This window comes from Rhinopithecus bieti, unplaced genomic scaffold, assembly GCF_001698545.2.
Source record: "Rhinopithecus bieti isolate Rb0 unplaced genomic scaffold, ASM169854v2 scaffold_48679, whole genome shotgun sequence".
Lineage (NCBI taxonomy): Eukaryota > Metazoa > Chordata > Mammalia > Primates > Cercopithecidae > Rhinopithecus > Rhinopithecus bieti.
Window position 1 is genome coordinate 556,436 of NW_016819378.1, and position 27,941 is coordinate 584,376.

At 54.0% G+C, this 27,941-nt stretch overlaps 2 protein-coding genes across 7 annotated transcripts; one reads left to right on the forward strand and one right to left on the reverse strand.

The window, feature by feature from the left end:
* The first annotated feature begins 3,873 nt into the window (after window positions 1–3,873).
* STAT6 (signal transducer and activator of transcription 6) lies at window positions 3,874–21,497 on the forward strand. 4 transcript variants are annotated; one of them, XM_017858865.1, is made up of 22 exons: window positions 3,874–4,160; window positions 7,286–7,422; window positions 7,843–7,981; window positions 8,272–8,355; window positions 8,750–8,888; window positions 9,001–9,053; window positions 9,242–9,390; window positions 9,972–10,103; window positions 10,232–10,420; window positions 10,767–10,854; window positions 11,001–11,123; window positions 14,165–14,257; window positions 14,590–14,796; window positions 16,847–16,941; window positions 17,034–17,170; window positions 17,490–17,636; window positions 17,854–17,917; window positions 18,030–18,140; window positions 18,332–18,424; window positions 19,791–19,856; window positions 19,946–20,074; window positions 20,163–21,497. In XM_017858865.1, the coding sequence occupies exons 2-22, from the start codon at window positions 7,307–7,309 to the stop codon at window positions 20,350–20,352; spliced, it is 2,544 nt and encodes an 847-aa protein (XP_017714354.1). In that variant the 5' UTR covers window positions 3,874–4,160; window positions 7,286–7,306; the 3' UTR covers window positions 20,353–21,497. The 4 variants fall into 4 exon arrangements, with proteins under 4 accessions (XP_017714354.1, XP_017714357.1, XP_017714356.1 ...); XM_017858867.1 differs by having other exon boundaries at window positions 3,890–3,994; XM_017858866.1 differs by having other exon boundaries at window positions 3,892–3,998.
* NAB2 (NGFI-A binding protein 2) lies at window positions 21,429–27,916 on the reverse strand. 3 transcript variants are annotated; one of them, XR_001882692.1, is made up of 8 exons: window positions 27,544–27,916; window positions 24,901–25,774; window positions 24,318–24,451; window positions 23,931–23,982; window positions 23,704–23,836; window positions 23,302–23,493; window positions 21,984–22,292; window positions 21,431–21,877 (listed from the first exon to the last, which is right to left on the reverse strand). XR_001882692.1 is itself a non-coding variant. In XM_017858869.1 (7 exons), the coding sequence occupies exons 1-7, from the start codon at window positions 27,624–27,626 to the stop codon at window positions 22,183–22,185; spliced, it is 1,578 nt and encodes a 525-aa protein (XP_017714358.1). In that variant the 5' UTR covers window positions 27,627–27,916; the 3' UTR covers window positions 21,429–22,182. The 3 variants fall into 3 exon arrangements, 2 of the variants coding, with proteins under 2 accessions (XP_017714358.1, XP_017714359.1); XM_017858869.1 differs by having other exon boundaries at window positions 21,429–22,292; XM_017858870.1 differs by lacking the exon at window positions 23,302–23,493 and having other exon boundaries at window positions 21,429–22,292.
* Window positions 27,917–27,941: the final 25 nt, after the last annotated feature.

Consider the following 27,941-nt stretch of genomic DNA (forward strand, 5'->3'; position numbering starts at 1 on the left):
TATGTTTTGGTTTTTAATTTTGTTTTAAATTTTTTTCATAGACATGGGATGTTGCTATGTTGCCCAGGCTGGTCTCGAACTCCTGGCCTTCAGCAATCCTCCTGCCTCAGCCTCCCAGAGTATTGGGATTACAGGTGTGAGTCATTGTGCCTGGTCAAGATGCTGTTATGGGCTGAGTTGCGTTCCTCAAAAATTCTCTTGAAGTCCTAATCCCAAGTACCTCAGGATGTGACCTTATTTTGAAGGACCCACTTATAGGGTCTTTACAGAGGTAATTAAGTTAAAATGAGGCCATTAGGGTGGTGCTTAATGCAATATGACTGGTATCCTTGAAAGAAGGGGAAACTTGGAGGCTGACTTGCATACAAAGAGAATACTGTGTGAATGTGAAAATGGCCATCTACAAACCAAGGAGGGAGGCCTGGAACACAGCCTTCCTTCACATCCCTGAGAAGGAATCAATCAACCCTGCTCATGTTAACCTTGATCTTGGACTTCTAGCCTCCAGCATCCTGAGAGATTTCTGTTAGGTCATACAATTTGTAGTACTTTGTTACAGCAGCCCTAGCAAACTGATACACTCATCAAATTGATTTTTTTTTCACTATTGGGTTGTAAAATTGATTTTGTGACTCACTATTGGGTTGTAACCGGCAGTACACAGACGTGAAGTTATTTTTTCCTTATGCTTTCTCTTTTTTTTTTTTTTTTTTTGAGACGGAGTCTCGCTCTGCCGCCCAGGCTGGAGTGCAGTGGCCGGATCTCAGCTCACTGCAAGCTCCGCCTCCTGGGTTTACCCCATTCTCCTGCCTCAGCCTCCCCAGTAGCTGGGACTACAGGCGCCCGCCACGTCGCCCGGCTAGTTTTTTGTATTTTTTAGTAGAGACGGGGTTTCACCGTGTTAGCCAGGATGGTCTCGATCTCCTGACCTCGTGATCCGCCCGTCTCGGCCTCCCAAAGTGCTGGGATTACAGGCTTGAGCCACCGCGCCCGGCCTCCTTATGCTTTCTCTTGTGCAATCTTGTGTGTGTGTGTGTGTGTGTGACAGAGTCTCGTTCTGTCACCAGGCTGGAGTGCGGTGGCATGTCTCGGCTCACTACAATCTCTGCCTCCCAGGTTCAAGTTATTTCCCTGCCTCAGCCTCCCGAGTAGCTGGGACTATAGGCATGCACCACCACGCCCGACTAATTTTTTGCATTTTTAGTAGAGACAGGGTTTCACCATGTTGACCAGGATGGTCTCAATTTCCTGACCTTGTGATCTGCCTGCCTCAGCCTCCCAAAGTGCTGGGATTACAGGCATGAGCCTCTCTTGTGCAATCTTGACCACCACTCAATGGGATGGCAGGGCCCAGGGGAGGGTGATACAGTCACCCTCACAGTCATGCAGGTGCAGATGTCATTAATGAAAGTCTGACAGACCCTGCAATTGTACAATCTGAAGATGAGTATCTCCTTAAATTTCATACTCTAGGCACTTTACCCTAGCCTAGACTCTGTTGAAGTAGGTATGACTATTATTCTCATTTGAGGGATTGACACCTGATTGAGAACCTCCTAAATGGAATCAGACCCAAGCCAGATTTGCCTCTAAATTCTGTTTTTTGTTTTTTGTTTTTTTTTTTTGGAGACGGAGTCTTGCTCTGTCACCCAGGCTGGAGTACAGTGGCCGGATCTCAGCTCACTGCAAGCTCCGCCTCCCGGGTTTATGCCATTCTCCTGCCTCAGCCTCCGGAGTAGCTGGGACTACAGGCGCCCGCCACCTTGCCCGGCTAGTTTTTTGTATTTTTTAGTAGAGACAGGGTTTCACCATGTTAGCCAGGATGGTCTCGATCTCCTGACCTCGTGATCCGCCCATCTCGGCCTCCCAAAGTGCTGGGATTACAGGCTTGAGCCACCACGCCCGGCCTAAATTCTGTTTTTTCCCCCCCTTACATCACAGTGTTCCCATTGGTATAATCAGTTAGAGAGGGAGACAATAAATACCATTTTTTCTAACAGTACTTGCTCCTTGCCTTCCTACCCCTTAAAAGAAGCCAAAGTCAGAGAACACATTTACTCTTTTCCCTCCTGCTACCCAAGTCTTTGGGGACTTGTAGCTCTGACACCCCTAGGTGGTGAAACCTGGCTTCATCTACTGTCTGTGGATGTCTGCAGGCAGAGTGGGCACCCAGGAGCACATACAAAGCACGTGTGCTGTGAACACGTATGTGCACACACCTTGATCCTAGCATGGCTTGTTGGGCAAGCCAATGGACAGAGTCCCTGCCTGCTACCTCCAGCCGTGCCTCCCTTCTCTTCCATTCACTGCCCTGCAGACACAGTGGACACATATGCACACACACTCTCAATAGGATTCTTTTGGCAGTAATATGACCCCCAAATCTGGGGACTTCTATGTAGGATGGAGACCTTTCGCCTTTCCTCATACCTGGTTTATTAGGGACCATAAAAATAGTGCCTGACAGTTACTGTGTGTCAGTCACTGTTCTAAGCCTTCAGATGTATTACTGCATTTGATTCTCACAACATTATGGGTTAAGACTTATTTGCTCCACTTTACAGATGATGAGAATGAATCACAGAGTAAATTGCCCAGGGTTGTGTGGTTAGCAGCATTAGCAGGATTTGAACCCAAGCAGCCTGTATGCACAGTCCAGTCTCTTAACTGCTATATGCTGCTGTGTTCAAACCCTCTGCTGCCTGGCTGGATACACACACATGCACTCATGCACAGACCTGCGGGGTACCAAGGGATGGAGTGGGAAGAGCTGGTTCTGGAAATCAGTTCAGGCACCAGGGGGCAGCATAGGCCTAGCTTTGGCCCCTCAGCCCAGCCCGGCTATGGGAGGGAGGAGGGGAGCAGAAACTTCCTCCCGCCGCCCCTCAGACACTACCTCTTCCACACACCGGGGCTCTCAGGTGTCGGGGAGTAAAGGCCTCTCTGGGTCCCTTGGTCTCCTCCAGCTTCTCCCCCAGCAAAAACTGCAGAACCCTCCACTAGTTATGATGATGACTCAGAAGCTGAGCAAGACTGTGTGTGTGTGTGTGTGTGTGTGTGTGTGTGTGTGTGTGTGTGTGTGTGTGGTGTTGTGATTGCAGTGGGCTCTAAGTGCGGATATGTTTGTGAGCCTGCCTGCACGTGTGTGTGTGTGTAGTCTTGTGGTCAGGGAAGTTGTGCATGTGTGTGTTTGTTTCTTGGCGTGTCTCAGTGTTTACCCCAGAAAGAGATAGGAACTTGGCAGATAGGAACACAGCAGATTCGTATTCAAACTTGTCCCTTGTGAATCTGCAGGCAGCAGCTCCGGCTTGTGCTGGTTCCCCCCACAGTCTCAGAAGGGGTGCCCTGTGAGGAGAGGGCAAAGACCAGTTTCAGTCCAAGGGACTCCTGGAGTCTTCCAGAATTCTGAGCTGAGGGTTCCCCTCCCCCACTCCCTCCCGTCAGTGGTCACGAGACCGACCTCTAAGGCGTTCCCTGCCAGAAGGGAGGGGGACCTAGGAGTTGGCTGGCATCGAGCTCCCCGGCTGCTTTTCAGGGTCCTCCACTGGAGGGAGCGCAGAGTCCAGAGGGATTTACTTTTCCTGAGGCCCTGGGGAGCCCAGTCCCTCATGGGCCCAAACCCCAGCCCTTGGCAGAGTTTGAGTTTGGGAGTCAACCAGTTAGGGGTGGCATGTCTCTGTTTGATATTGGGTGACTTTCTGGAGAAAAGCTGATGCTTTTGAGGGGTCCGGAGTAAGTGGGGGTCAGCCTCCGCCGGAGCCTGGCTCCAAGGCCTGGACCCCAGTCCTGATCCCCCACGTGCTCCCCCACTAGGCACAAGAGGCACATATATTCACCCCACTTTCTTCCTCTTCCTCCTCCAGCCCACTTTCTCTTCTCTGTGTCGTCAGAGCTCCAGGGAGGGACCTGGGTAGAAGGAGAAGCCGGAAACAGCGGGCTGGGGCAGCCACTGCTTACACTGAAGAGGGAGGACGGGAGAGGAGTGTGTGTGTGTGTATGTATGTGTGTGTTTTATTTTATTTTTCTTTTTGGTGGTGGTGGTGGAAGGGGGGAGGTGCTAGCAGGGCCAGCCTTGAACTCGCTGGACAGAGCTACAGACCTATGGGGCCTGGCAGTGCCTGCTGAGAAAGGGAGAAGACAGCAGAGGGGTTGCCTCCGAGGTGGGTGCGGGGGCCTCTTTGAGTGTGTGGGGGTGGATTCGGGGGGGGGAGCTCTCGGGATCCTACCCTGGCTGGGTGGATGGTCCCCAAGAGATGGTTTCAGCTAGTGTTGGTGGCTGGTGGCACTGGGTTTTGGCAGTTTCGAACTCCTGGAGGAATCTGGGAGGGTCCAGGCCTCAGTACTCCCCTCCCCCATGGGTCACGTTTTCACAGCCTCGCCCCTGCACCCCCAGGGCCATGGAAAGTCAGGGAAAGAAGGTAAAGGAGTGCTCCTCTGCCCTGGGTCGGGGAAGTGGCTGCCCCTCCCTGGAAGGTTGATGCCAGAGGGCAGTGGATCCTCGTTAAACCCTATCCTGCCCTCCGCTTAAGGTTCCTGTTCAAGGGTGTGGCTGGGGGGTGAGCGAGCCCCAGATGTAGACCTCATGGTGCCCCAGAGGAGGGGGAATTTCCCCCTCAAAACTGCTCCACGCTTGGCTGCTGTAGACGCTGAGATTTCCCAGCGGTGGCGCCGAGTTAACCCTCCTCGCGTTGAACTGGCTCCACCTCCTCGCCCGCCCCCACCGCCACATCCACACATTGGGCAACTCAGAGAAGCTGTTTTAACTTTCGATCCAGTGGTCCCACAGTCAGAGGACTCCGGGAGGTAGGGGTTGAGATAAGCGAGTTTAGGCCACCAAGCGGGCGGACAAGGATCCCAGACCTTGCGCTTCCCTTCTGGGTTTGGGAGGGAACACTGGCCCCGCCCCTCACGCCGTGGTTCCTCCCTCCCTTCCCCTTCAGCGGGCTGAAGGCTAAAGGAGCCCCTGTCCTGGTCAAGCCAATCGACCCAGCCTTGTTATGAGTTGGGGTGGGGAGAAATGTGTCCTGCTGATGTCTGGGGAAGAAGAGGGGTTGGATATTTCTAGCCAGGGCCATGCCAGGAGGCTGGTCACTTTGCAAGGGGATGCAGAGGAAAGCGGTGCCCACCCACTCCAGAGGACCTTTCTCTCTTGGGTTAGAGAAAGGCCTATTGGAGGAACCTGAGCAGGAGGGGTAAGGATTCGCCTTGAGGAGAAAAGAGCTGGGGGAAGTGGGAACTGGAGGAAAGAGGGGCATGAAGATCTTGGAGCAGGAAGGTCCAGAGAAGGGGCCTCTCCATTTTCCATCCCTTTGAGAGTCCTGGGAGAAGTGAGAAGCTGAACGTGGAACAGGAGGACTTGGGGTTACTGGGTTTTGGGAGACCGGGGGAGTTGTCATCCCATCTTCTCCCTCATCTCTAGGAGAGGGATATTGTGAGAAACGTGAACTGAGAGGCCCCTGGGAAACCACTGGTCTACCCAGTTCCCCCTGAACCTGGAAATGGGGATGCAACCCCCTCCTCTACTTCCCTGTCCCCTTCTCTCCTTTCTCCCTCTTTTCGTCTCTCTTCTTCGCCTTCTAGCCCTCCAGCTTCCTCTCTCTTCTAGGCTCTTTCCTCCTGGCTTACTAAACCTGCCTTTTTTTCCAGTCTCTCCCATCCTCTTCCTTAGTTCTCTCTACTTTCCTTTTCCAACTTTCCTCCTTCAAGTCTCCTCCCATCTTCCCCCACTTCTTAGGATGATCAGATTTGCCCCTGGAAGGGATCCTAACAACACAGTGCGATGGTAAATCCCCACTCAGATTCAAAGCCTGCTTTCCAAACTCACCTACTGAGTGACCTTGGGCAGGGTAGAGAACTCTTTAAGCCTCAGTTTCTTCATCTATAAAATGGGATATATTTTTTTTTTTTTGAGACGGAGTCTCGCTCTGTTGCCCAGGCTGGAGTGCAGTGGCCGGATCTCAGCTCACTGCAAGCTCTGCCTCCTGGGTTTATGCCATTCTCCTGCCTCAGCCTCCCGAGTAGCTGGGACTAAAGGTGCCCACCACCTCGCCCGGCTAGTTTTTTTGTATTTTTTAGTAGAGACGGGGTTTCATCATGTTAGCCAGGATGGTCTCGATCTCCTGACCTCGTGATCCGCCCGTCTCGGCCTCCCAAAGTGCTGGGATTACAGGCTTGAGCCACCGCGCCCGGCCAGGGTAAAATGGGATATTATATATTTTCAAAAGTGTCATGAGGCCTGAATGAGATAATGCACTGACTGTAATGCCTCCTACGTGGTAAGCGCTTAACAAATAGTAGCTGTTATTACTCTCCCATCCTCTTCATCATCTAGCCTTGTGGTTTTCATTTTTATTTTATTTTATTTATTTATATATATATTTTTGAGACTGACTCTCGCTCTGTCGCCCAGGCTTGAGTACAGTGGTGTAATCTCGGCTCACTGCAAGCTCCGCCTCCCGGGTTCACACCGTTCTCTCACCTCAGCCTCCTGAGTAGCTGGGACTACAGGGGCCTGCCACCACGCCCTGCTAATTTTGTTTTTGTATTTTTAGTAGAGACAGGGTTTCACTGTGTTAGCCAGGATGGTCTTGATCTCCTGACCTAGTGATCCGCCCACCTCGGCCTCCCAAAGTGCTGGGATTACAGATGTGAGCCACCGCTCCCGGCCGAGCCTTGTGGTTTTCAAATTATCTCATGGAGTCCCAGAATTTTGAGAGGTTTGTCTAGGGACGCCTTTGGCGTCAGGAGATGGGGAGAGGGCAGTAGAAGCAGTCAAGTTTCAGGCTTTCTATGCTTGCTTTCAACAGGGCATCTTCAGTTTCGTACCTTTTATGTAATTGAGATTCCACAGATTAAAAGCTGACATTGCCTACTGCTTTAAAAAGTTTGGAAAGTTTACCATTCATCTAACACTCATATTTTATAGACGAGAAAATCGAAGCCCACACAGGGAAGGCTCCTTGCCCACAGAACCAGAGTCAGGTCTAGAGCTGCAACCAAATTCTCTGCCATCTTCAAGAGAGCTGTCTCCCTACTGCCCTGTCTCCCTTTGCCTCCCCACCCCTCTGGCTACAGCTCAGCTCTTTCCACCCCTGTATCTATCACTGAAGGGGTTACCCCCATCTCAGGCATTGACCCAGGATGCCCCTGGTTTAAGGTGGTCTGGCCGTGAGTGATGGTGGGGATGGTCCCTAGGAGGGCTATCTATAGGAGGCCCCTGGCTGCTGCAGAAGATAGGCCAAGTTTCTTGGGCACCCCTCAGAGTGGCCTTATTTTTCTCCTCCAGGCAACCTCCAAGTCCCAGATCATGTCTCTGTGGGGTCTGGTCTCCAAGATGCCCCCAGAAAAAGTGCAGCGGCTCTATGTCGACTTTCCCCAACACCTGCGGCATCTTCTGGGTGACTGGCTGGAGAGCCAGCCCTGGTGAGTCCTGGCTGTTCCCTGCTGATTCCCCAAGTCTTCCCTGACTCATCTTCCTTCTCCTTAGATTTTTTTCCCCCTCAGCCATGGATTCAGAACTTGAGACCTGTTATTCCGTGTGTAGTGACCTAGATTTAGCAGGGAGTCTGTGCCCCATCAAGACCAGCCTATGAATGTTGACAGATGGAGACCCCATCTCTTAGAAGGCTGAGCCAAAGAGGAGGGAGGTTTGGGCTGGGACAAAGGCACTTCTCATAACAGCTAGAAGACTGGGGAACAAGGAGCATGGGTGAAAGCTACAGAGGGCCTAGATGGAGAATAAGGAGCGAGAAAGGAACTGCTGAGCTTTTGGCTGTGGGGTAAAGGGTCAGGAGAGCTGAGGAAGCCCTGGCCTGAGGTAGCCTCATCCTGATCTTCCTGCAGGGAGTTCCTGGCCGGCTCAGAGGCCTTCTGCTGCAACATGGCTAGTGCCCTACTTTCAGACACTGTCCAGCGCCTTCAGGCCTCGGCGGGAGAGCAGGGGGAGGGGAGCACCGTCTTGCAACACATCAGTACCCTGGAGGTGGGGAAGGAGGGGAGGGAACAAGGCTGGGTGGGGCTGAGGTTGAACTGGGTTGAGCATTGGGCCCTGGAAGAAAATGGGTTGGATGCTGGAAGAAAATTTGTGTTCCTGTGGTTAGCTGCTAGCTAGCAGGCAAATTAGATTTTAAAAGCATGCAAATGCACAAAAACTTCTGGAGTCTACAGTTGTGCTGCCTTATAGTATATGTGTGAATGGGGGCCTGGGGATTGGAGGGATTGAAGGACATGGGTAAGAGCCACGCTCACTGTTTACCACTCTCATTTCTATAGAGCATATATCAGAGGGACCCCCTGAAGCTGGTGGCCACTTTCAGACAAATACTTCAAGGAGAGAAAAAAGCTGTTATGGAACAGGTATTGTGATATTCCACTTCCCACCCCAACTCAATTCCCTGAGACTTTGGCCTAAGCCATGACAAACTACAAAGAATTTGAACCTCAGTAAAGGCTCAGTGTTCCAGGCCCAGGAATAACCAAAGGAGGTTCTTAGGATCAGAGTGAACCCCAAGTCAAGCTCAGGGAATCTTTCTATGAGGGACTGAGGGTAAGAGGCCTGGAGAGAACACAGCAAGGGATAAGGAGCTGATTCTGCTAGGAGCAAGGTCTCACGATATTCCAAAAGGTCAGGAAGAACTGCCAAAGGGGAGAGGGGAGCAAGAAAACGCTATCTGCAGAGCAGAGAGTAGAGGCCAGGTATAGAGGGATGAGCAGAGTGTTTCACCTCTTGGCATCTGTCCTTCCTGCATAGTTTCGCCACTTGCCAATGCCTTTCCACTGGAAGCAGGAAGAACTCAAGTTTAAGACAGCCCTGCGGAGGCTGCAGCACCGAGTAGGGGAGATCCACCTTCTCCGAGAAGCCCTGCAGAAGGGGGCTGAGGCTGGCCAAGGTGGGGGCCAGGGTGGTTCTGGGGAGTGTGTAGGAGTGGTCCCCTCTTGGATCTCAACCTTAACTGAACCTCTAATCTGTCTGCACCCTTGATTTCTGCTCCCAACCCTCAGTGTCTCTGCACAGCTTGATAGAAACTCCTGCTAATGGGACTGGGCCAAGTGAGGTGAGTAATGGGCTGAGAGGTGGAGACTGAGGTCAAAGGGCAGCTGGAGGGATGGAAGCCAGACCTCAGAGAGACACAGGCTGAAGCAGGGTAAGGGAATTCCAGAGGAGTGAGAAAAAGAGCCGTATCCCAGGAGCTAGATGCGGAGGCAGCGTGAGGCCCTGGCTCAGGCCCCTTTCTGCCCATAGGCCCTGGCCATGCTACTGCAGGAGACCACTGGAGAGCTGGAGGCAGCCAAGGCCCTAGTGCTGAAGAGGATCCAGATTTGGAAACGGCAGCAGCAGCTGGCAGGGAATGGTGCACCCTTTGAGGAGAGCCTGGCCCCACTCCAGGAGAGGTTGGGCCAGGGCTGATGGGGAAGGGGGCATAAGCTGGGGGTGGGCAGCTGACACTGCTGGAGGCCCTACAGGTGAGAGAGAGAAGCCAGGCGGGAGGGCCTTGGAGTGGACCAAGATGCATAAAAGCCGGTTCCAGTGGGGCTGTGCACACTGTCGTTCAGGTCGAATCCTGTACAAGTGGGCCCAGTCGAGGGGCACAAACGGGGACTCACCCAACCCAGGCTTCTCTCCATGCCCAGAAGAATAGGAGGGCTTTTCCATTTGGTTTATTGGGTGGGAACACTTTCCAATTTGCTACAAAGCACTGTAAGGGCGGGTAGCTGTCCTGGGTGCAAGAGCCATCGGGGGAGAGGCGGCTGGGTTTCCACAGGGGTGTAGGCACTGAGAACGAACTTCCCACCCAGACCCTAGGCCAACAGATCACAGAACCCCCTTCAGCCCAGGTGCCTTGCAGCCACACCCACTACCTACCCCACTCCTCCACGCATGATAGCCTTTCTCCCTGGGTATAGTGAAAGGGGGTCTGGGCCGGAGCAAGCAGCCTTAATCCTATGCCCCCTGACCACTGTCCTGGCCCCAGGTGTGAGAGCCTGGTGGACATTTATTCCCAGCTACAGCAGGAGGTAGGGGCGGCTGGTGGGGAGCTTGAGCCCAAGACCCGGGCATCGCTGATTGGCCGGCTGGATGAAGTCCTGCGAACCCTCGTCACCAGGTATGCCCCGGGAGTCCCCAGTCTGGCCTAGAACAGACCTCAGGAAGAAAAGAAGGGGGCTAGAGCTGTGGGAAGGGCACCAGCAGGGACCTAGCCCCCAACTCCCCTTGTGTCCTCCTCACTCCCAGTTGTTTCCTGGTGGAGAAGCAGCCGCCCCAGGTACTGAAGACTCAGACCAAGTTCCAGGCTGGAGTTCGATTCCTGTTGGGCTTGAGGTTCCTGGGGGCCCCAGCCAAGCCTCCACTGGTCAGGGCTGACATGGTGACAGAGAAGCAGGCGAGGGAGCTGAGTGTGCCTCAGGGTCCTGGGGCTGGAGCGTAAGCTGGGATTGGACCTGGGGTTGGAGAAGGCATGTTAGGGTGATGGAGGCAGCTTGGGGGGCTGGCACTGAAAAGAGCAAGGGATGGGGAGGGAGGGCCATGGGATGTGGAGACCCTGAATGGTCAAGGCAGAGGAAAGGGAGGGACCCATTTAGGGCTGGAATGGGGTGGGGGCATCATGACTTGGCCAAGATGGGGACTCCTCCCTTAAGAACCCAAACAGAGATGTGGAGATTTAGGGCTGGCGACAATGGGTAGTCTACACTCACCCATGCACTCAAGCGCGTCGCCACACCTGGCCACAGTGAGATGAGCGCATTCACACTCTGACCTCCCCTGGCAGAGAAAGCACTGGAGAAATCATCAACAACACCGTGCCCTTGGAGAACAGCATTCCTGGGAACTGCTGCTCTGCCCTGTTCAAGAACCTGGTGAGGGGCTTCGGGGTGCAGTGGGCAGTGAGGGGGGCACCACTAGAAGACTGTGGGACTCTCCTTGGAGAGGATGTCAGGAAGCCCAAGAGGAGCGGTCTCTGTCCTCATGCACTCGCCCTTGTTCTCTCTCACCCCACCCATAGCTTCTCAAGAAGATCAAGCGGTGTGAGCGGAAGGGCACTGAGTCTGTCACAGAGGAGAAGTGCGCTGTGCTCTTCTCTGCCAGCTTCACACTTGGCCCCGGCAAACTCCCCATCCAGCTCCAGGTGAACCGTGGCCCAGCCCTACCCCAATCTGGGACCCCGAGTCCTTCTCTAACGCCACACACAGGGTCCCTGGAACCTCACCTCCTGTAACTGCCCCATACCCCATGTGTCTGGGATTCATGCACACTGGGGCCCGGGTGAGTGGGGTGTAGCAAGAGCATGGAGCGCACGGGGCAGGGAATAGTAGCGGATAGCAGCAAACACTTAGGAAGCACTTCCTATAGACCAGGTCTCTCTATTAAATGATACACACGCACACGCGTGCCAGCACACACACGTTTGGTTTTCACAGTAACATTATGAGGTAGGCAGTATTATCAGCCTCATTTTATAGATAAGGACATTGAGACACAGAGAGTTTAAGTAGTTTGTCCCAGTCACACAGCTAAGTGTTGGAGCTCGTATTTGAAACCTGGAGGTCTGGCTCCATAGCAGTGACTCATAACCACTTCTCTAGAGTGAGGCCCTGACTGAGCTTCAGAAAACTTTTAATAACATGGCATGAACTTTTTGATTATGATGTGTGAGTCCAGTAACTTCTCTGAGTGCTCAGAACCAGCCTCCTGAGGAAACTTCTTGCTTTACTAAGAAACCCCTGTCTGGCTGGGCGTGGTGGCTCACCTCTGTAGCCCTAGCACTTTGGGAGGCCGAGGTGGGTAGATCACGAGGTCAGGAGTTCGAGACCAGCCTGGCCAATATGGTGAAACCCCGTCTCTACTAAAAATAAAAAAATTGGCCGGGCGCGGTGGCTCACGCCTGTAATCCCAGCACTTTAGGAGGCTGAGGTAGGCAGATCACGAAGTCAGGAGATCAAGACCATCCTGGCTAACACGGTGAAACCCCATATCCACTAAAAATACAAAAAATTAGCTGGGCGTGGTGGCGGGCACCTGTGGTCCCAGCTACTTGGGAGGCTGAGGCAGGAGAATGGCGTGAACCCAGGAGGCAGAGCTTGCAGTGAGCCGAGATCATGCCACTGCACTCCAGCCTGGGTGAGAGTGAGACTCCGTCTCAAAAAAAATAAAAATAAATAAATAAATTAGCTGGGTGTGGTGGTGCAGGCCTGTAGTCCCAGCTGCTCAGGAGTTTGAGGCAGGAGAATCGCTTGAATCCAGGAGGCAGAGGTTGCAGTGAGCTGAGATCACGCCTCTTCACTTCAGCCTGGGTGACAGAGCAAGACTCTGTCTCAAAAATGAGCAGAGGGCGAAGGCCTTCTGTCCTCAAAAAGAAAAAAAAAAAAAAAAAAGAAAAAAAAAAAAAAAAAGCATTCTTAGCACTGTTGGTCGAGGCCAAGGTAGGAGGATCGCTTGGAAACCTGCAAGTTTAAGGAACCAGCCTGGGGCCGCGGCGGATGGGTGGCTGCTCTTATTTAGTTCCTGCTTCATACGCTCGATCGCCGAGCGAGTGTTTGGATCTCAGCTCAAGCTGCAACCTCCGCCTTCCTGGGTTCAAGCCACTTCTCCTGCCTCAAACCTTCCTGAGTAGCTGAGACTACGGGTGCCACCACGGCGCGGCAGAGAGTGCATTCTCTGAGTACTTTTATCTGGTAGAGACAGGTTTCACCATTGTGGCTCAGGGATGGTCCTGGAGTGGATCATTGTCGGACTCGGTAGGCCTCCAAGGACTTCAGAGCTTCCGAGAAAACGTGCCATCCTCGGTGGGGATTCAATCCGTGTGAGCGGATACGACGCGTGCCCGCCCATGGCCAATCCCATGGCGTGTCTTTTTCTACATAAAAAACAGAATGATATGAGTAATTCAAAAGAATAAACTGTTTATATAACCAGATTCCACCCACGTAGTGCGCTAAAATATGTGAGGCGTTGCACAACGTTTTGGATTAATCAATGCTGAGTTTGTTACGTATTCTTTGCATATTTGGGGCATGATATGTTCCATAGGATGCATTTGCTAGAAATGGAATTGGGATTCCCAGGCTTCTGCACATTTTAAATTGTTGATGGGGTGGTTTGCTCGTTCCCTTCCGTTGTTTAGGCCCAACCAGTTATTCCACTGGTCAATGTGTAGCCTATTCTATTTCCTCGTGCCAACAAGTTTCTTCTCAGCTGTTTTCTTTGACATTCACCACACACACAAATAGCCTATTGTTTCCAAAAACATGACATTCTACATTTCTACTTAAAGTGGTGGCGCACCACTGACTGAGCTCTGGTGTTGCAGTGATGGTGCTGCTGAGTTTGTGGCTCTTTCGAATGCTGCAGGCGGTGGGCGCGTGCGGTCTGATGAGCCCAGTTTTACTTGTTGTTTGTTCATGCGGAGCGGCTGAGCGCGCAGTGGGCTGTTTAGTTGATTTTCCTCCACTGCCAAGGCCAGATTTCTTTCCGAATAACGCTTCGTTCTCTAGACAGCAGATGGCCCGTAAACCCGCGCTGAAGTCGGACTGCAGTGAGCTGAGATCTGGCCACTGCACTCCAGCCTGTGATCCGGCAACTGGAGCAGAGACTCCATCTCAAAAAAAAAAAAAAAAAGACCAGCCTGGGGCTACGCACAGGGCAGACTGCAATGCTCTACAAAAAATAAAAACTAGCTGGATTAGGTGGTCCATACCTGTAGGGTCCAAGCTATTCAGGAGGCTGAGGCTGAGGCTGCGGTGAGCTGAGATTGTGCTACTGCAGTCCAGCCTGGGCAACAGAGTGAGATACTATCTTAAAAAAATAAATAAATAAATAAATAAATGGCCGGGCGCGGTGGCTCAAGCCTGTAATCCCAGCACTTTGGGAGGCCGAGACGGGTGGATCACGAGGTCAGGAGATCAAGACCATCCTGGCTAACATGGCGAAACCCCGTCTCTACTAAAACTACAAAAAACTAGCCAGGCGAGGTGGCGGCGCCTGTAGTCCCAGCTACTCGGGAGGCTGAGGCAGGAGAATGGCGTGAACCCGGGAGGCAGAGTTTGCAGTGAGCTGAGATCCAGCCACAGCACTCCAGCCTGGGTGACAGAGCGAGACTCTGTCTCAAAAAAAAAAAAAAAAAAAAGGAAAGAAAGAAAGAAAAGAAACCCCTGTCCTCACCCTCTTCAGGCCCTGTCTCTGCCCCTGGTTGTCATCGTCCATGGCAACCAAGACAACAATGCCAAAGCCACCATCCTGTGGGACAATGCCTTCTCTGAGATGGTGAGGAAATTCCTGGAGTTGGAGGGAACAGGGGCAGGGTGGGTTCTAATATGGGCAGTGGTGCAGGCCTGTTGACGGGGTGGCAGGCATGTTTAAATGGGTGTGACCTTAACACCTTCTCATGGGCCTACTTTCGTACTTCTGACCTCTTTTCACCCCAGTCTTAACAACTATCAGGCCACAGCACTGTAACCTAGAAAAAGCAGCATGTTCGTGAGCGATATCAGGTGCTGTGGATGGGCAGGCCACAGGCAGGTGGGAGGGATGAAGGCCGGCCTGAGGAAGAATAAGATGGTAGCCTCTGATGCTCTCTTCTTCCCCCTTCTTCTCAGGACCGCGTGCCCTTTGTGGTGGCTGAGCGGGTGCCCTGGGAGAAGATGTGTGAAACTCTGAACTTGAAGTTCATGGCTGAGGTGGGGACCAACCGGGGGCTGCTCCCAGAGCACTTCCTCTTCCTGGCCCAGAAGATCTTCAATGACAACAGCCTCAGCATGGAGGCCTTCCAGCACCGTTCTGTGTCCTGGTCACAGTTCAACAAGGTCATTCTCCTGCCCTTTGGACCTCCCACCACTAAGCTCTTCATGCCTCGGGCACTCAGGGCCTGCTCAGCCTCCACGCAGGGACCTTCCACTGGAGTCTCCACAGTGCCCTCTCAGGTCCTTTAGGAAGGCCTGTCATGGACCAGGGAGGAAAAACCCCAGGTCTGGGGGTTGGCTCCAGAGATGCATTCTCTGACATCCCTGTGGTTTTGGTCTGGGGGTCATCTGTCCTTCCTCTTTACCAGCGACTTGCATGACTCACCCAGGTTGTGTGTAAGCAGAGCTCTGATTCAAAGTGACTTTGACCCATTGGAAAAATTGTTCCTGGCTGGGCACAGTGGCTCATGCCTGTAATCTCAGTCTTTGAGATGCCGGGGTGGGTGGATCACCTGAGGCCAGGAGTTCGAGACCATCCTGGCCAACATGGTGAAACTCCATCTCTACTAAAAATACAAAAATTAGCCAGTTGTGGTGGCACATGCCTGTAATCCCAGCTACGTGGGAGGCTGAGGCAGGAGAATCACTTGAACCCGGGAGGCGGAGGTTGCAGTGAGCTGAGATCACACCGCTGCACTCAAGCCTGGGTGACAGAGCAAGACCGTTTCAAAAAAAAAAAAAAAAAAAAAAGAGGGGGGCCAGGCATGGTGGCTCATGCCTGTAATCCCAGCACTTTGGGAGGCCGAGACGGGTGGATCACCTGAGGTCAGGAGTTCGAGACCAGCCTGGCCAACATGGCAAAACCCCGTCTCTACTAAAAACGCAAAAAATTAGCCAGGCATGGTTGTTTGTGTCTGTAATCCAGCTACTCGGGAGGCTGAGGCAGGAGATGAACCCAGGAGGTGGAGACTGCACCATTGCACCCCAGCCTGGGCAAGACTCCATATCAAAAAACAAACAAACAAACAAACAAAAAAGGCCCAGGCTGGCTCACACCTGTAATCCCAGCACTTTGGGAGGCTGAGGAGGGCGGATCACAAGGTCAAGAGATCAAGACCATCCTGGCCAACATGGTGAAACCCTGTCTCTACTAAAAATACAGAAATTACCTGGGCATGGTGGCGCATGCCTGTACTCCCAGCTACTTGGGAGGCTGAGGCAGGAGAATCACTTGAACCTGAGAGGCAGAGGTTGCAGTGAGCCAAGATTGTGCCACTGCACTCCAGCCTGCTGACAGAATGAGATTCTGTCTAAACTGAACAAAATCCCAGAGGGACATGTGCAGTAATACCAGCTACCACGTGTTGACAGCTTATTATATGCCAGGCACTGTGCTTAACACCTTATGTATGTTATCTCACTTAAGCCTCCGGACATCCCTTTGAGGTAGATACTATTATTATCCCCATTTTACAGACGAGGAATCTGATGCTCAGAGGGTTATGTAGTTTGTTCAAGGTCCCAAAGCAGGTGAGTGCCATAGCTAGGACAGAACCACACATTTCTGACTATTGCTCTTTGATTTTATGTTATATTACATTATTTTATTTTTTGGTCTCCCTTCCCCTTCCTCTTTCTTTTCTTTCTTTCTTAGTGTGAGACAGAATCTTTAAAGAGAAGAAAGAAAGGCTCATGTGACCAGAGGGTGTGTTAGCAAAAGGGAGCAAGACAGTCACACCCAGCAGGTTACCATCCTTTGGGCTTCACCTCTGCCACACCTCCTCAGGGAGAGGGTGTAGCACAGTAGTTAACAGGGGCTCCAGCGCCAGAATGCCTGGGTTTAAATCCTAGCTCTGCCTCTTACCAGCTGTGTAGACCTGGGCAAGTCATTCGACGTTTTTGGACTTCCATTTCTTCATCTGTAAAATGGAATTATTGTAGTCCCTACCTCCATAGCCTTATAAAGAGCGAACAAATATATGGAAAGGCTTGAAATAGTGGCTGGCACATGTAAGCATGAGGATTGGTCGTTGTCATTGATGGAGTCTCAGGTTCGGTCCGATCCCTCAGCCCTGTGATTCTGCCATGAGGGCACTCACAGCTCAGTGCCTGCCCTAAACAGGCTCCAGCTCTGGCCCTCCCTTGGCTCACACCATTTCCCTTCTCCCGCTAGGAGATCCTGCTGGGCCGTGGCTTCACCTTTTGGCAGTGGTTTGATGGTGTCCTGGACCTCACCAAACGCTGTCTCCGGAGCTACTGGTCTGACCGGTGAGTCCCTGCCCTGGGTGGTCTGAGCAGCCATACCCCAGTCACCTCCATACTCACTGCCCAGGCCCCATCCTCTCTTTCATCCCGGCCAGGCTGATTATTGGCTTCATCAGCAAACAGTACGTTACTAGCCTTCTTCTCAACGAGCCCGATGGAACCTTTCTCCTCCGCTTCAGCGACTCAGAGATTGGGGGCATCACCATTGCTCACGTCATCCGGGGCCAGGATGGTGAGGCCACCCCAGCCAGTCCTCTGTCTCTGTGCCTGTGCCCTCTGGGGTTTCTTCTGGGAATGAAACGTCCTGACCTTCCTGATGCTGATCCTGATCTTTAGGAAGTTCTTCTCTTCTTCCTTCTGTGGTCTAAATGTTCACCTTCTCACTGTGACCTCTGTGGGAATGGAGACTAGTGGATCTCGCTCCCTCAGGAGCCCCACCCTAGGTCCTCTCTCCCTTGCCTTGGTGGAGTGAGAACAGGTCTTGTGGTGAGGGTTGGGGAAGGGGAAGAAAGTCTGAACAGGGGGATCTCAGGGTCTCATTCCTACCATAGGCTCTCCACAGATAGAGAACATCCAGCCATTCTCTGCCAAAGACCTGTCCATTCGTTCACTGGGGGACCGAATCCGGGATCTTGCTCAGCTCAAAAACCTCTATCCCAAGAAGCCCAAGGATGAGGCTTTCCGGAGCCACTACAAGCGTGAGCTGGAACTGGCAGTTCTGATTCCTTCCTGTCACACACTTCCTCCCTGCTCCCCGCTGCCCTCATCTCCCTGCCTGCCTGTGTCATCCTGATGTCACTCCCTATTACATAGCTGCGCTTCTCTTACTTCCCCATCATCCATGCCCACCTTTTCCACCTCCCTTCCTCCCTAACTCCAGAGCACTCCATGGCTCTCTTTTCCTTCTCACAACAGCTGAACAGATGGGTAAGGATGGCAGGGGTTATGTCCCAGCTACCATCAAGATGACCGTGGAAAGGTGAGTGTGGTGGTGTGGACAGTGGGTAGGTTAGGGGTCTAGTGCTTATCTGCAGGAAGGAGAGGTGGCATCAACTCTTGGTCAGTCATACGTACCTCCTTCCCTCCTCCAGGGACCAGCCACTTCCTACCCCAGAGCTCCAGATGCCTACCATGGTGCCTTCTTATGACCTTGGAATGGCCCCTGATTCCTCCATGAGCATGCAGCTTGGCCCAGATATGGTGTAAGGAGCTGGAAAGACAGGAATGGGAGTGGTCTGTGCAGATGGGCTTTTAGCATGGGCAGCTGGGAGAGCTGGCATTGGGGGCTGAACAGGGAATTTTCCTTTCCATGAAAGGGACACCCGTTCAAAAGCAGGGTGTGGTGGTGTCCAGGAGAAGGGCTGGCATCAGGGGGTCTGTTTTCTTTCCCCAGGCCCCAGGTGTACCCACCACACTCTCATTCCATCCCCCCGTATCAAGGCCTCTCCCCAGAAGAATCAGTCAACGTGTTGTCAGCCTTCCAGGAGTAAGTGAAAAACCTCATGGGGATACCATCCCACTCTAAGGGGGTGGGCATTTGAATTGTTAGAAGAGGCTCTTCTGTGAGAAAGGAGCACCAAATGCTAACAACCTTTCTTCTCTTCTGTCCACTCTAATGAGGAGATAGTAGTTAAGATCCAGACTGCCTAGGTTTGAATTTTAGCTCCACCACTTACTGGTTTGGGGCAAATTACTTAGCCTTTGGTGCCTTATCTGCCCAATGGGGGATAATAATGCTAATAATAATAACCTACCTCACTGCATTATTGTGGAGATTAAATGAGTTCATAACACTTGTAAAGCTGAGCATAGTGCCTGGCTCATAGCAAAAGCTGTGTAAGTCCAGTCGTGGATCACTTAATGAAGGAGCATTTTCTGTCCTTAGGCAGTTTCATAGTTATGCGAATATCATAGAGTGTAATTACACAAACCTAGATGGTATAGGCCACTATACACTGAGGCTGTATTGTGTAGCCTGTTGATCCTAGCTTTAAACCTGAGCAGCATGATACCGTTCTGAACAGTATAAGAAAATAGTTACATAACGGTAAATATTTGTGTGATACGAATTTTCAGCTTATAATTTTCTTTTCTTTTTTTTTTTTTTTGAGACAAGGTTTCACTCACTGGAGTGCAGTGGTGCGATCTTAGCTCCCTGCAACCTCTACCTCCTGGGCTCAAACAATCCTCATGCTGTTGTGCACCACGATACTCGGCTAATCCTTTTTTAAGGTTTTTCTGCAGACAAGGTCTCACTTACTGCCCAAGCTGGGTCTCAAACTCCTGGGCTCAAGTGATCCTCCCACCTCGGCCTCCCAAAGTGTTAGGATTACAGGCGTGAGTCACTCTGCCTGGCCTTGATTATAATCATATGGGACCACTGTGGTCTGTAGCTGACAGAAATGTCGTTATGTGGTGCATGACTGTTTCTGTCCTGCCCCTGAGAGCCACTGTCACTTCTCTGCTGTGTTGATTTTTGTTTACTCATCTGTTTTGGCCTTGAAATGGCCTAGACATTTTTCTTCCCCAAGTATAACACTCAGGTGCTTATTAACTCTTAGTCAAGGCACAACATCTCCCCTCCCAGAAGGTGAAGCGGGAGTGAGGACTTGGGGACTTAAGAACTATCAAAGTTCAGAGTCTAAAGAAACATTAGAAATTGGCTAATCCACCCCCGTAACACACACATTTTACAGAAGACTGAGCTCAGAACATAGAAATAGCTTGCCCAAGGCCACTACTAAGTCAGGATAAGGAGCTGGAGCTTGTTTCCTCACTCAGTGGTCCTGCCTTTGCACCACTTTGCCTTTGCCTAGCCTGCCTTCCTCTAACTGTGCTCTCCCTAATTCCAGGCCTCACCTGCAGATGCCCCCCAGCCTGGGCCAGATGAGCCTGTCCTTTGACCAGCCTCACCCCCAGTGAGTGACAAGGCCCCTCCTGACCCCATGTGCCTCTTCTTTCCTGGCCTTGCCCCACCCTCCTTATTTCCGTTGCTGGTTCCTGGCAGGGGCCTGCTGCCGTGCCAGCCTCAGGAGCATGCTGTGTCCAGCCCTGACCCCTTGCTCTGCTCAGATGTGACCATGGTGGAAGACAGCTGCCTGAGCCAGTCAGTGAGAGCGTTTTCTCAGGGCACTTGGTGAGTGGCAGCTTAGTAGTGGAGGCTGGGTGGCATCTAGGGGAGTGGGCGCCATGCCTACTCCACTGCTTCTCCCATCTCCTTGTAGGATTGGTGAAGACATATTCCCTCCTCTGCTGCCTCCCACTGAACAGGACCTCACTAAGCTTCTCCTGGAGGGGCAAGGGGAATCGGGGGGTGGGTCTTTGGGGGCCCAGCCCCTCCTGCAACCCTCCCACTATGGGCAATCTGGGATCTCAATGTCCCACATGGACCTAAGGGCCAACCCCAGTTGGTGATCCCAGCTGGAGGGAGAACCCAGAGAGACAGCTCTTCTACTACCCCCACAGACCTGCTCTGGACACTTACTCATGCCCTGCCAAGCAGCAGATGGGGAGGGTGCCCTCCTATCCCCACCTACTTCTCGGTCGGGAGGAAAAGACAACCAGGAGAATGCATGGTGGGTGGAGCCAATCCACTCCTTCCTTTCTATCATTCCCCTGCCCACCTCCTTCCAGCACTGACTGGAAGGGAAGTTCAGGCTCTGAGACACGCCCCAACATGCCTGCACCTGCAGCGCGCACACGCATGCACACACACATATAGAGCTCTCTGAGGATGATGGGGCTGAGCAGGAGGTGGGCTGGGTAGGAGCACAGGTTAGGGCATGGAAGGCTTCTCCGCCCACTCTGACCCAGGGCCTAGGATGGTTAGGCAGGAACATACAGACACATTTACACTAGAGGCCAGGGATAGAGGATATTGGGTCTCAGCCCTGGGGGAATGGGAAGCAGCTCAAGGGACCCTGGATGGAGCACAGGAGGAGTCTGGACATGTGGTTACCAATACAAGTTTTGCCCTGATTAAAAAATCTCCCAAAGCCCCAAATTCCTGTTAGCGAGGTGGAGGCTTCTGATATGTGTATGAGACTATGCAAAAGTACAAGGGCCAAGTTTCTTCATGTATAGCCGTGTGAACGTGTATGTACCTAAGATATGTTAATGTATAGCTGGCATGTTAGTTGCATGACCACATAGAACATGTGTCTGCTTTTGCCTGTGTGACAACACAAATTTGGGAGTGTGAGACATTGCACAGAAGACAGCAGCAAGTGTGCTGGCCTCTCTGACATATGCTAACCCAAAAATACTCTGAATTTGGAGTCTGACTGTGCCCAAGTGGGTCCAAGTGGCTGTGACATCTACATATGGCTCTATACCTCCAATGCTGCCTGGGAGCCAGGGTGAGAGAGGCCCTCCAGTGTATGAAGGGGCTCTGCCTGCTATATCTTTTCTGTTGCCCTATCCACTGCCAGCTTCCCTTCACTCCCCCATCCCATGCTACCCTTTCTCCCTCTGGAGGCAGGGGTCATAGATCCTAAGCCATAAAATAAATTTTATTCCAAAATAACAAAATAAATAATCTACTGTACACAATCTGAAAAGAAAGACGCTCTAACTGCTCAGATAGGTGCTGCGGTCCAGCCCCCAGCTGGAGGAGACCCTGAGTCCAACCCAGGCCTCCCAAGGGGGCCGGTGAAGGGATCCCACACCCACCGCCCCCATATAGGGCAGGAGGGAGGAAATTGCAAAGGACTTGGGGGATAGATGGGAATGGGAGGGCAAACTGCAGCACTTGTTAAATTAAAGAAACAAACCAGAAGCACAAAAACGGGGAAGGAGAGGGAAGAAGGAGCAGGTCCAGTGTTCCCAGGCCCCAATTCTGGGGCAAATGTTGCCACTTTTAGCTGCTGGACCTTCCCAGGGAAGTCCCCTTTCCCCCTTGTCCAAACTGAGTCCAACTGCTCACACCACTGGTGCAAACCTAAAGAGAATGGGAGTGTGTTGTGTGAGGGAGGGGAGAACCCCAGATGCCCTGGAGGCAGAGTCCTTGCCCCCTCGCTCTGGGCAGGGGTGAGGGCACCACGCACCCTCCTTGTGTCCTCTCTCCAGGCCCCTGCTTGTTATTGCTTGAAGCCCCACAGTCTTATGCCCATGGAGCAGGTGGGGAGGCAGGAGAAGGGCAGAGGAAGGATCCAGGGTTGTGACTATATTCTGGGGATGGAGAACATGGGGGTCTGTGTGAGCCAGAAGTCTGAGGTCCTGGGTCTGAAGACACCAGTCCACCCCTCACTGCCGGCTGGCCTCAGCCTCCACTTTCACGCTGCTCCTGCGACCCTCCACCAGTGCGGGATGGGGTCCTGGGGCAGGACATCTGTCCAGCAGCCCTTCCTCGAACTCTGCAGGGAAAAGGGGGCAGTTAGGAGACTGAAGGGTGACTGGCTGCAGACAGAAGTGGTTGGGAACAGAAGCAGGGGCAAAGAAAGTTGTGAAGATGGGCTCCGTTTATTGAATTACTGCTTCCTGCCCACTGCATGTGTATGGGGGGTTCCATTCCTGTGTGTGTGAGCCCCCTCCCCTCTCTGGCTATGTGTAGCTCTGTCTCTGTCTGTGTCTCTCTCTTTCTCTGTCTCTCCCGCCTCCTCCGTTGTGCTGGAATTTCTGGTTCTGTCAGGAGCTGCGGGGGTGGTTTGGCTCTGACCTCTCCCCTCCCCCCCTTCCCAAGCTTTGCCACCCCACTCATCCCTGGCCCCTCCCAGGCCTCTCCCAGGTCACCCTACCATGGCCCCCCAAGTGTTTTGGTAGCCAAATCAGGGGGAGCACAGGAAGCCAGCCTCCGAGCTCCTCCCTCAAGAAGAGCCCCCCTTCCAGTCCCCGCCCCCACTTCCCACCCACGCACAGTTTAAAAATACCAAGCCAGGGTTGGTGGCTTTGTCTGCTGCGTCACTCTCAGCCCAGCGGCTGCCCAGCCCTCTGCCTGCCCACTCCCTCTTCCCCCTTCCACACACAAAGCATCACTGCTTTGGGCTCCTCTGCTTCCAAGCTGGGCATCCCCATCCCCATCCCCGCAACTCCTAGCCTGCTCCCCACTCCTGGGTTGGTGGAAGTGCCATCTGAGCTTCCCTTATTGATGCTCCTCCTTCCTGCGCTTTCATCCTCTTTTCTCTGTTCCCCGTTCCCCAGTTCCCCTTTCACAGATCTACACTAGGACCAGACTTTCCATGGTGGGAGCAGCCCAGCAGGGTCTGCCTCACCGCACCCCAAGGCCTGGCTGGCTGGAGCCCAGCCCTCCTACTGCCCTCTGACGACTATATCCCTCTTCCTCCCACCTGGCCCCAGGACACCAGAATTGCTGTGTGGGGCCTGGGTGGCCGGGGTGCTTGGGGACAGCACTGCTGGCTGCCTCACCTGCGAGAGGTGGCTTCGCAGGCACACAGGGGCTGAGGCGGCCCACGCGGTCGTGTGAGACGAGGCGGGCGAGCCGCAGCCCCTCGTCCATCAGTGTCTGCTGCAGGATGTGGCGGCTCCATAGCCCATGGGCTGGCAATGCCAGAGGCAGGTCAGCAGGGGGCGGCGTCAGCCTTGGACATGACCCCACAGCTGTGGGCACGGGCACTGGTCAGGTAAGGGGCTGCAGCCAATGGAACCCCCACCCTCAACCACACAGCCAGCCCACAGGCCCTTCTGCCCCCCTCCAGCCAGGCTTCCCAACCCTGTTCCAGGCACTGCCTCCTGGCTCACTCCTCCCCCCAACCCCTCCCCTACTCCCCCACCCTCAATGAAGAGAAAAGTATTCTGAGGCACACTCACCCTGCAAATGTCCATCCAGACTCTCCCCAGACAGGCTGGCGCTGTCCTCCTCCAGGCTGGGGCGGTATGGGGGTGCATAGGACTCAGGGCCTGGGGGAGGCTGCTGGATTTCAGGGTGACTCTGTTCTCCAACCTGTGGATGCCCAAAATGGGGAAATGAAGACCTGGCAAGAGAGGGGATTGGGGAAGGCTGCCCAATGCCCCTACATGCACCCGGGAAAACATACCTCTTGTTTCAGCTTCTTCAGTGGAGGGCCTCCCAGTTCTTCAGGGTGGAGCCTGAAAAGATGGATAAGAATAAAGTGGGTGAGGCTGATGAGGGCCACGTGACGGGCAGAGCACAGAACCCGGCCAGAGACACGTGTTATTTAAAACCTTTGTCAAGAAGCTGGCCGAGAAAGAGTCTCTAGCTCAGGCACTATTGTTGTAGGGGGTTGGGGGGACCCGACATGGATGGGAGGAGAGACCAGACCTGAGACAAGCTGACTTGACCAAAAGCAGGACATCCAGGTGGGCAGGAAGCAGGCCTAGAGCTGCCTGAGCTGAAGGTTAGGACATGATCTAACTCCATAGCAGGATTCTAGTCCAGAAAGGATCTGGGGAAGGGGTCTCACCTGGAGCCCTTCAAGGAGGACAAGTAGGTGCTCTCTCGGGCTACTTGGCGGGACAAAGAGAAGAGCTCCACTCTCCGCAATAAGAGTGTGTTGTCCCTCATGCAGAACTGGGCAGCAGCCTCATTGATGGTGAGCTGTGGAGAGAGGGCAGCCAGGAGAGTCAGAATTTGAACTCCCCCACTGCCTCACCAGACCTCCTCACACCCCTTCACCATCAGACAAATGAGGCCCATCCATCAGATGCTTGCTTTGGTTTTGACACTACATGGGAGCTTTCTGAGGAAGAAAGACAGAGGTCAGCACCCACAGCTTCCTAGGAATGCCCAGGGCCTCTTCCACTCCTGTGGGGTCCTGAGTGACAAGGAGCTGAACAGCTTGGTGCTGCCTGTATCTCTGCTTCCCCCTCAGCTGAGGATGGAAGCACTGCGGCTGCTGGGGTGGGGGCCTGTCAGTGAGGGGATCAGGGCCTGGGGTCCTGGTCAAGGGGTAATGAAACAGAGTTGGAGACCGTAGAAACTTGCAGAGGTAAGCGGCTGAAGGCCCGGGAGTTAAGGGCAATCCTAGGAGGCCTGGGGGTTCTCACCTCGTGCAGGCTGAGCTGCTTGCCCTCCCGCCGCTTAGAGTCGAAACGGCCATAGATGATGCTGTATTTGCGGATCTCCTCTTCCTTCTGACTGTCATTATCATCCATCTCAAAGATGTGCCCAACGCTCCGTGCCAGCTTCTTATTCAGCTTTAGCAGGGATGTGACCTCTCCAGCATCCCCCCTTGGGAAGCTCCGGAAGATCCTCTCCACACTTTCCACCACCATGCGTACCATCTCTGGCTCCAGTCGGTCTGGTCCACCCCCAGTCCCACCTGCTGCCAGCCCCCCAGCCCCAGTCCCCTCAGGGACTCCTCCCCCTGCAGGGGGGGAGAAGGGGGGCGAGCCAGCCTCCTCTTCTCCTCCTGCCCCAACGTCCGACTCTGGAGTGCTCCGGCCTGGCCAGATCCGGGGGTCCCCTGCCCCAGGTCCCCCAGGCAGTGGTGATAGCTTCTCTCCAAGTTCAAGGGGGCTCTTGGGGCTAAAACTGCGGGCACTGCCTGCCTTTTCCCCTGGGCTGCCATGCCCATTGCTCATGCTCCCTTTCCGGGTACCCGCAGTCTCAGAGATCTTGAAGAGCGGGATGCTGGAGACGGGAACAGCAGGCACTGGTTGACTGAAGAGCCCTGGATTGGTGGCCCACTCTCTCAGTGCCTTCTGCAGGCGCCGGACATGGAGGGGCTTGGTGGCCATGCCCACAAGTGCCATGATCTCCAAAAACTCCTCCTCACCCGCCTCACACAGCTGCTGCACGTCGTCCCCTCCCTGCTGGATGAAGGTCTCATAGTAGGAAAGGAGGTTGGCGCGCTGCAGGACCCGGTACAGCTGCAGCTCCCCCAGCGTCCGAGGCAGTGCCATGGCTCGGGCACTGGGCCTGAGAAGGAGGGGCACAAGAGAGAGGCAGTCGGTGCAAGTCCCCCTACTGGGTACCAACCCACACTAACAATTGTTCCCTCTTTCCTGCCTGCTTTTCTTCCCCTCTCTCATTTGGATGCTGTCCTGCGCAGTGCCCAGGTCTGAGTACAGACTCTGAGAATCAGGCACTGCTCAGAGGCATGGACAAGCCAGTGCTGTCCTAGACTGGCCCGAAGCCCCCAAAATCAGTGCCCTGTGTCTGCAGGAGTCGAATCCTCTTAAACCTTATCTTCAGCTTTTATCTTTTTGGTCTGTGGTAAAACTTGAGCGCTGAGGCTAACCAGCACCGACCTCGGATGGCTGGAATTCCCTCTCCCCCAAAACAATCCTCACCTTCCACTCTAAACACTCAGCAGTCTCAACACTAAAGTGAAGTCGCCTAAAGTGAATGTAGAACCCCTGTCTCCCCCACCGTGGACACTGCTGGCCAGCTTCATTCCCTGTGAAGGAGCCACAGCCTCAGGTGGCTAGAAGGGAGGGTGTGGCACCTTCCCTGGCTTTCCCACTCAGTGAGCCAGGTGGTGCCTTGCTCTTCTCCGCTCAGCTTTTCCGAGGGATTAAGCATTTTTTTTTTTTTTTTTAGACGGAGTCTCGCTCTGTTGCCCAGGTTGGAGTGCAGTGGTGCTATCACTGCAACCGCCGCCTCCCAGCTTCAAGCGATTCTCCTGCCTCAGCCTCCTGAGTAGCTGAGATTACAGGCGCCCGCCACCACGCCCAGCTAATTTTGTATTTTAGTAGAGACGGGATTTCACCATGTTGGTCAGGCTGGTCTCGAATTCCTGACCTCGTGATCCAACCGCCTTGGCCTCCCAAAGTGCTGGGATTACAGGCATGAGCCACCGCGCCCGGCCTGGTTAAGAATGGCCTGGTTAAGCATTCTTAACGCATGCTTCCTCTCTCCCCCCAGCACCTCTCCACCCTTCCAGGCTGCCCAGTGCTCCTCAGTGGCCCCTCTCCTAGCAGTGACACTCCCCACTTCCTCGGTTGGCCTTTTCCTTCAGCTCAGGGGCTGCGGCAGGGGGAGGGGCGCAATTGTTCTGCTCCGGGGCCGTTCCGCCCACACACACTACCACAGTGGTAGCGTCTGTGGGCGAAAACCGCCCAGGAGCTCCCGCCTACTCTCCTCTCCCTTATTTTCCACCCGCATCTTCAAGTGGAGTAGGGGAGAGGCTCAAGGCCTCTTGCTGAAGGGGCTGCACACTGAAACTCCCCTCCCCACTCTGTGAATAAAGGGACAGATATAAGAAGGAACTGCCTAAGGCCTCCCTGCCTCCCTCGTCACCCCCTTCCCCCCGCTGATGCTCCTTTAACTCAAAGGCACCGCCTTCTCCTGGACCCCGGGGGCCCGCGCGCTCCATGCCAACGAGGGACTGAGGCAACTGAGCGTCCCCCCACCTTCCGCACTGACGCCAGCTCGAGCTCCAGGGCATCCCCTGGTGTTAGGAGGCTCCCACGTTCTTTGCAGGGGGCACTTAGGCCAAATGGAGCCCACAGAGTAAACCAGGAATGGAGATTTAGGTACTACTCTTTCATATCCAGCTTCATCAGATGTTTGCCTGCTCCCAGGGCCCCCTAATTCGAAGACGCACCCCTTTTTCCATCAGTCTCCACCCCCCACCCCCGTCCCGCTTCCCCACGTCCTCCCCTCGACCTCCGTCTGGACCCCATTCCCAAGTCCAGCTCCACCCATCTCCACTCCCCGCTGCCTCCCTTTGCCCACTCACTAACTTGAGTCTGGGCTGCAGGGTCCGGCGGGCGCTGTCCCCTCCGCCCGGCGGCTGCTCGGCTGTGGGGGAAGGCGCTCTGTGCATGGACGGCCGGAGACCACCCGGGCTGCTCTTCTCGGTGCTCAGCGCTCGGCGCCTGCTGCGTGCTGCACTCTTCCCCGCGCACGATGCCGTGTCCACCGCTGTCCAGGCTCTGTCCCTCCCTCCACGTCTTCTCTCTCCGAGCCTCCGCGCCTCTGTCTGTGTCTCTGCCCCCCCACCCTCCCCGGCTGCGCTCGCCGCCTCTCCGCGCCTCCACCCCCGCAGGACGCACGGGGAGCGAGGCCCGGCGCTGCGCTGGCTGCCGGGCTGGCGGGCGGAGGGCGTGGGCAGAGCCGGGGGCGGGGGTGGGGGCGGGGA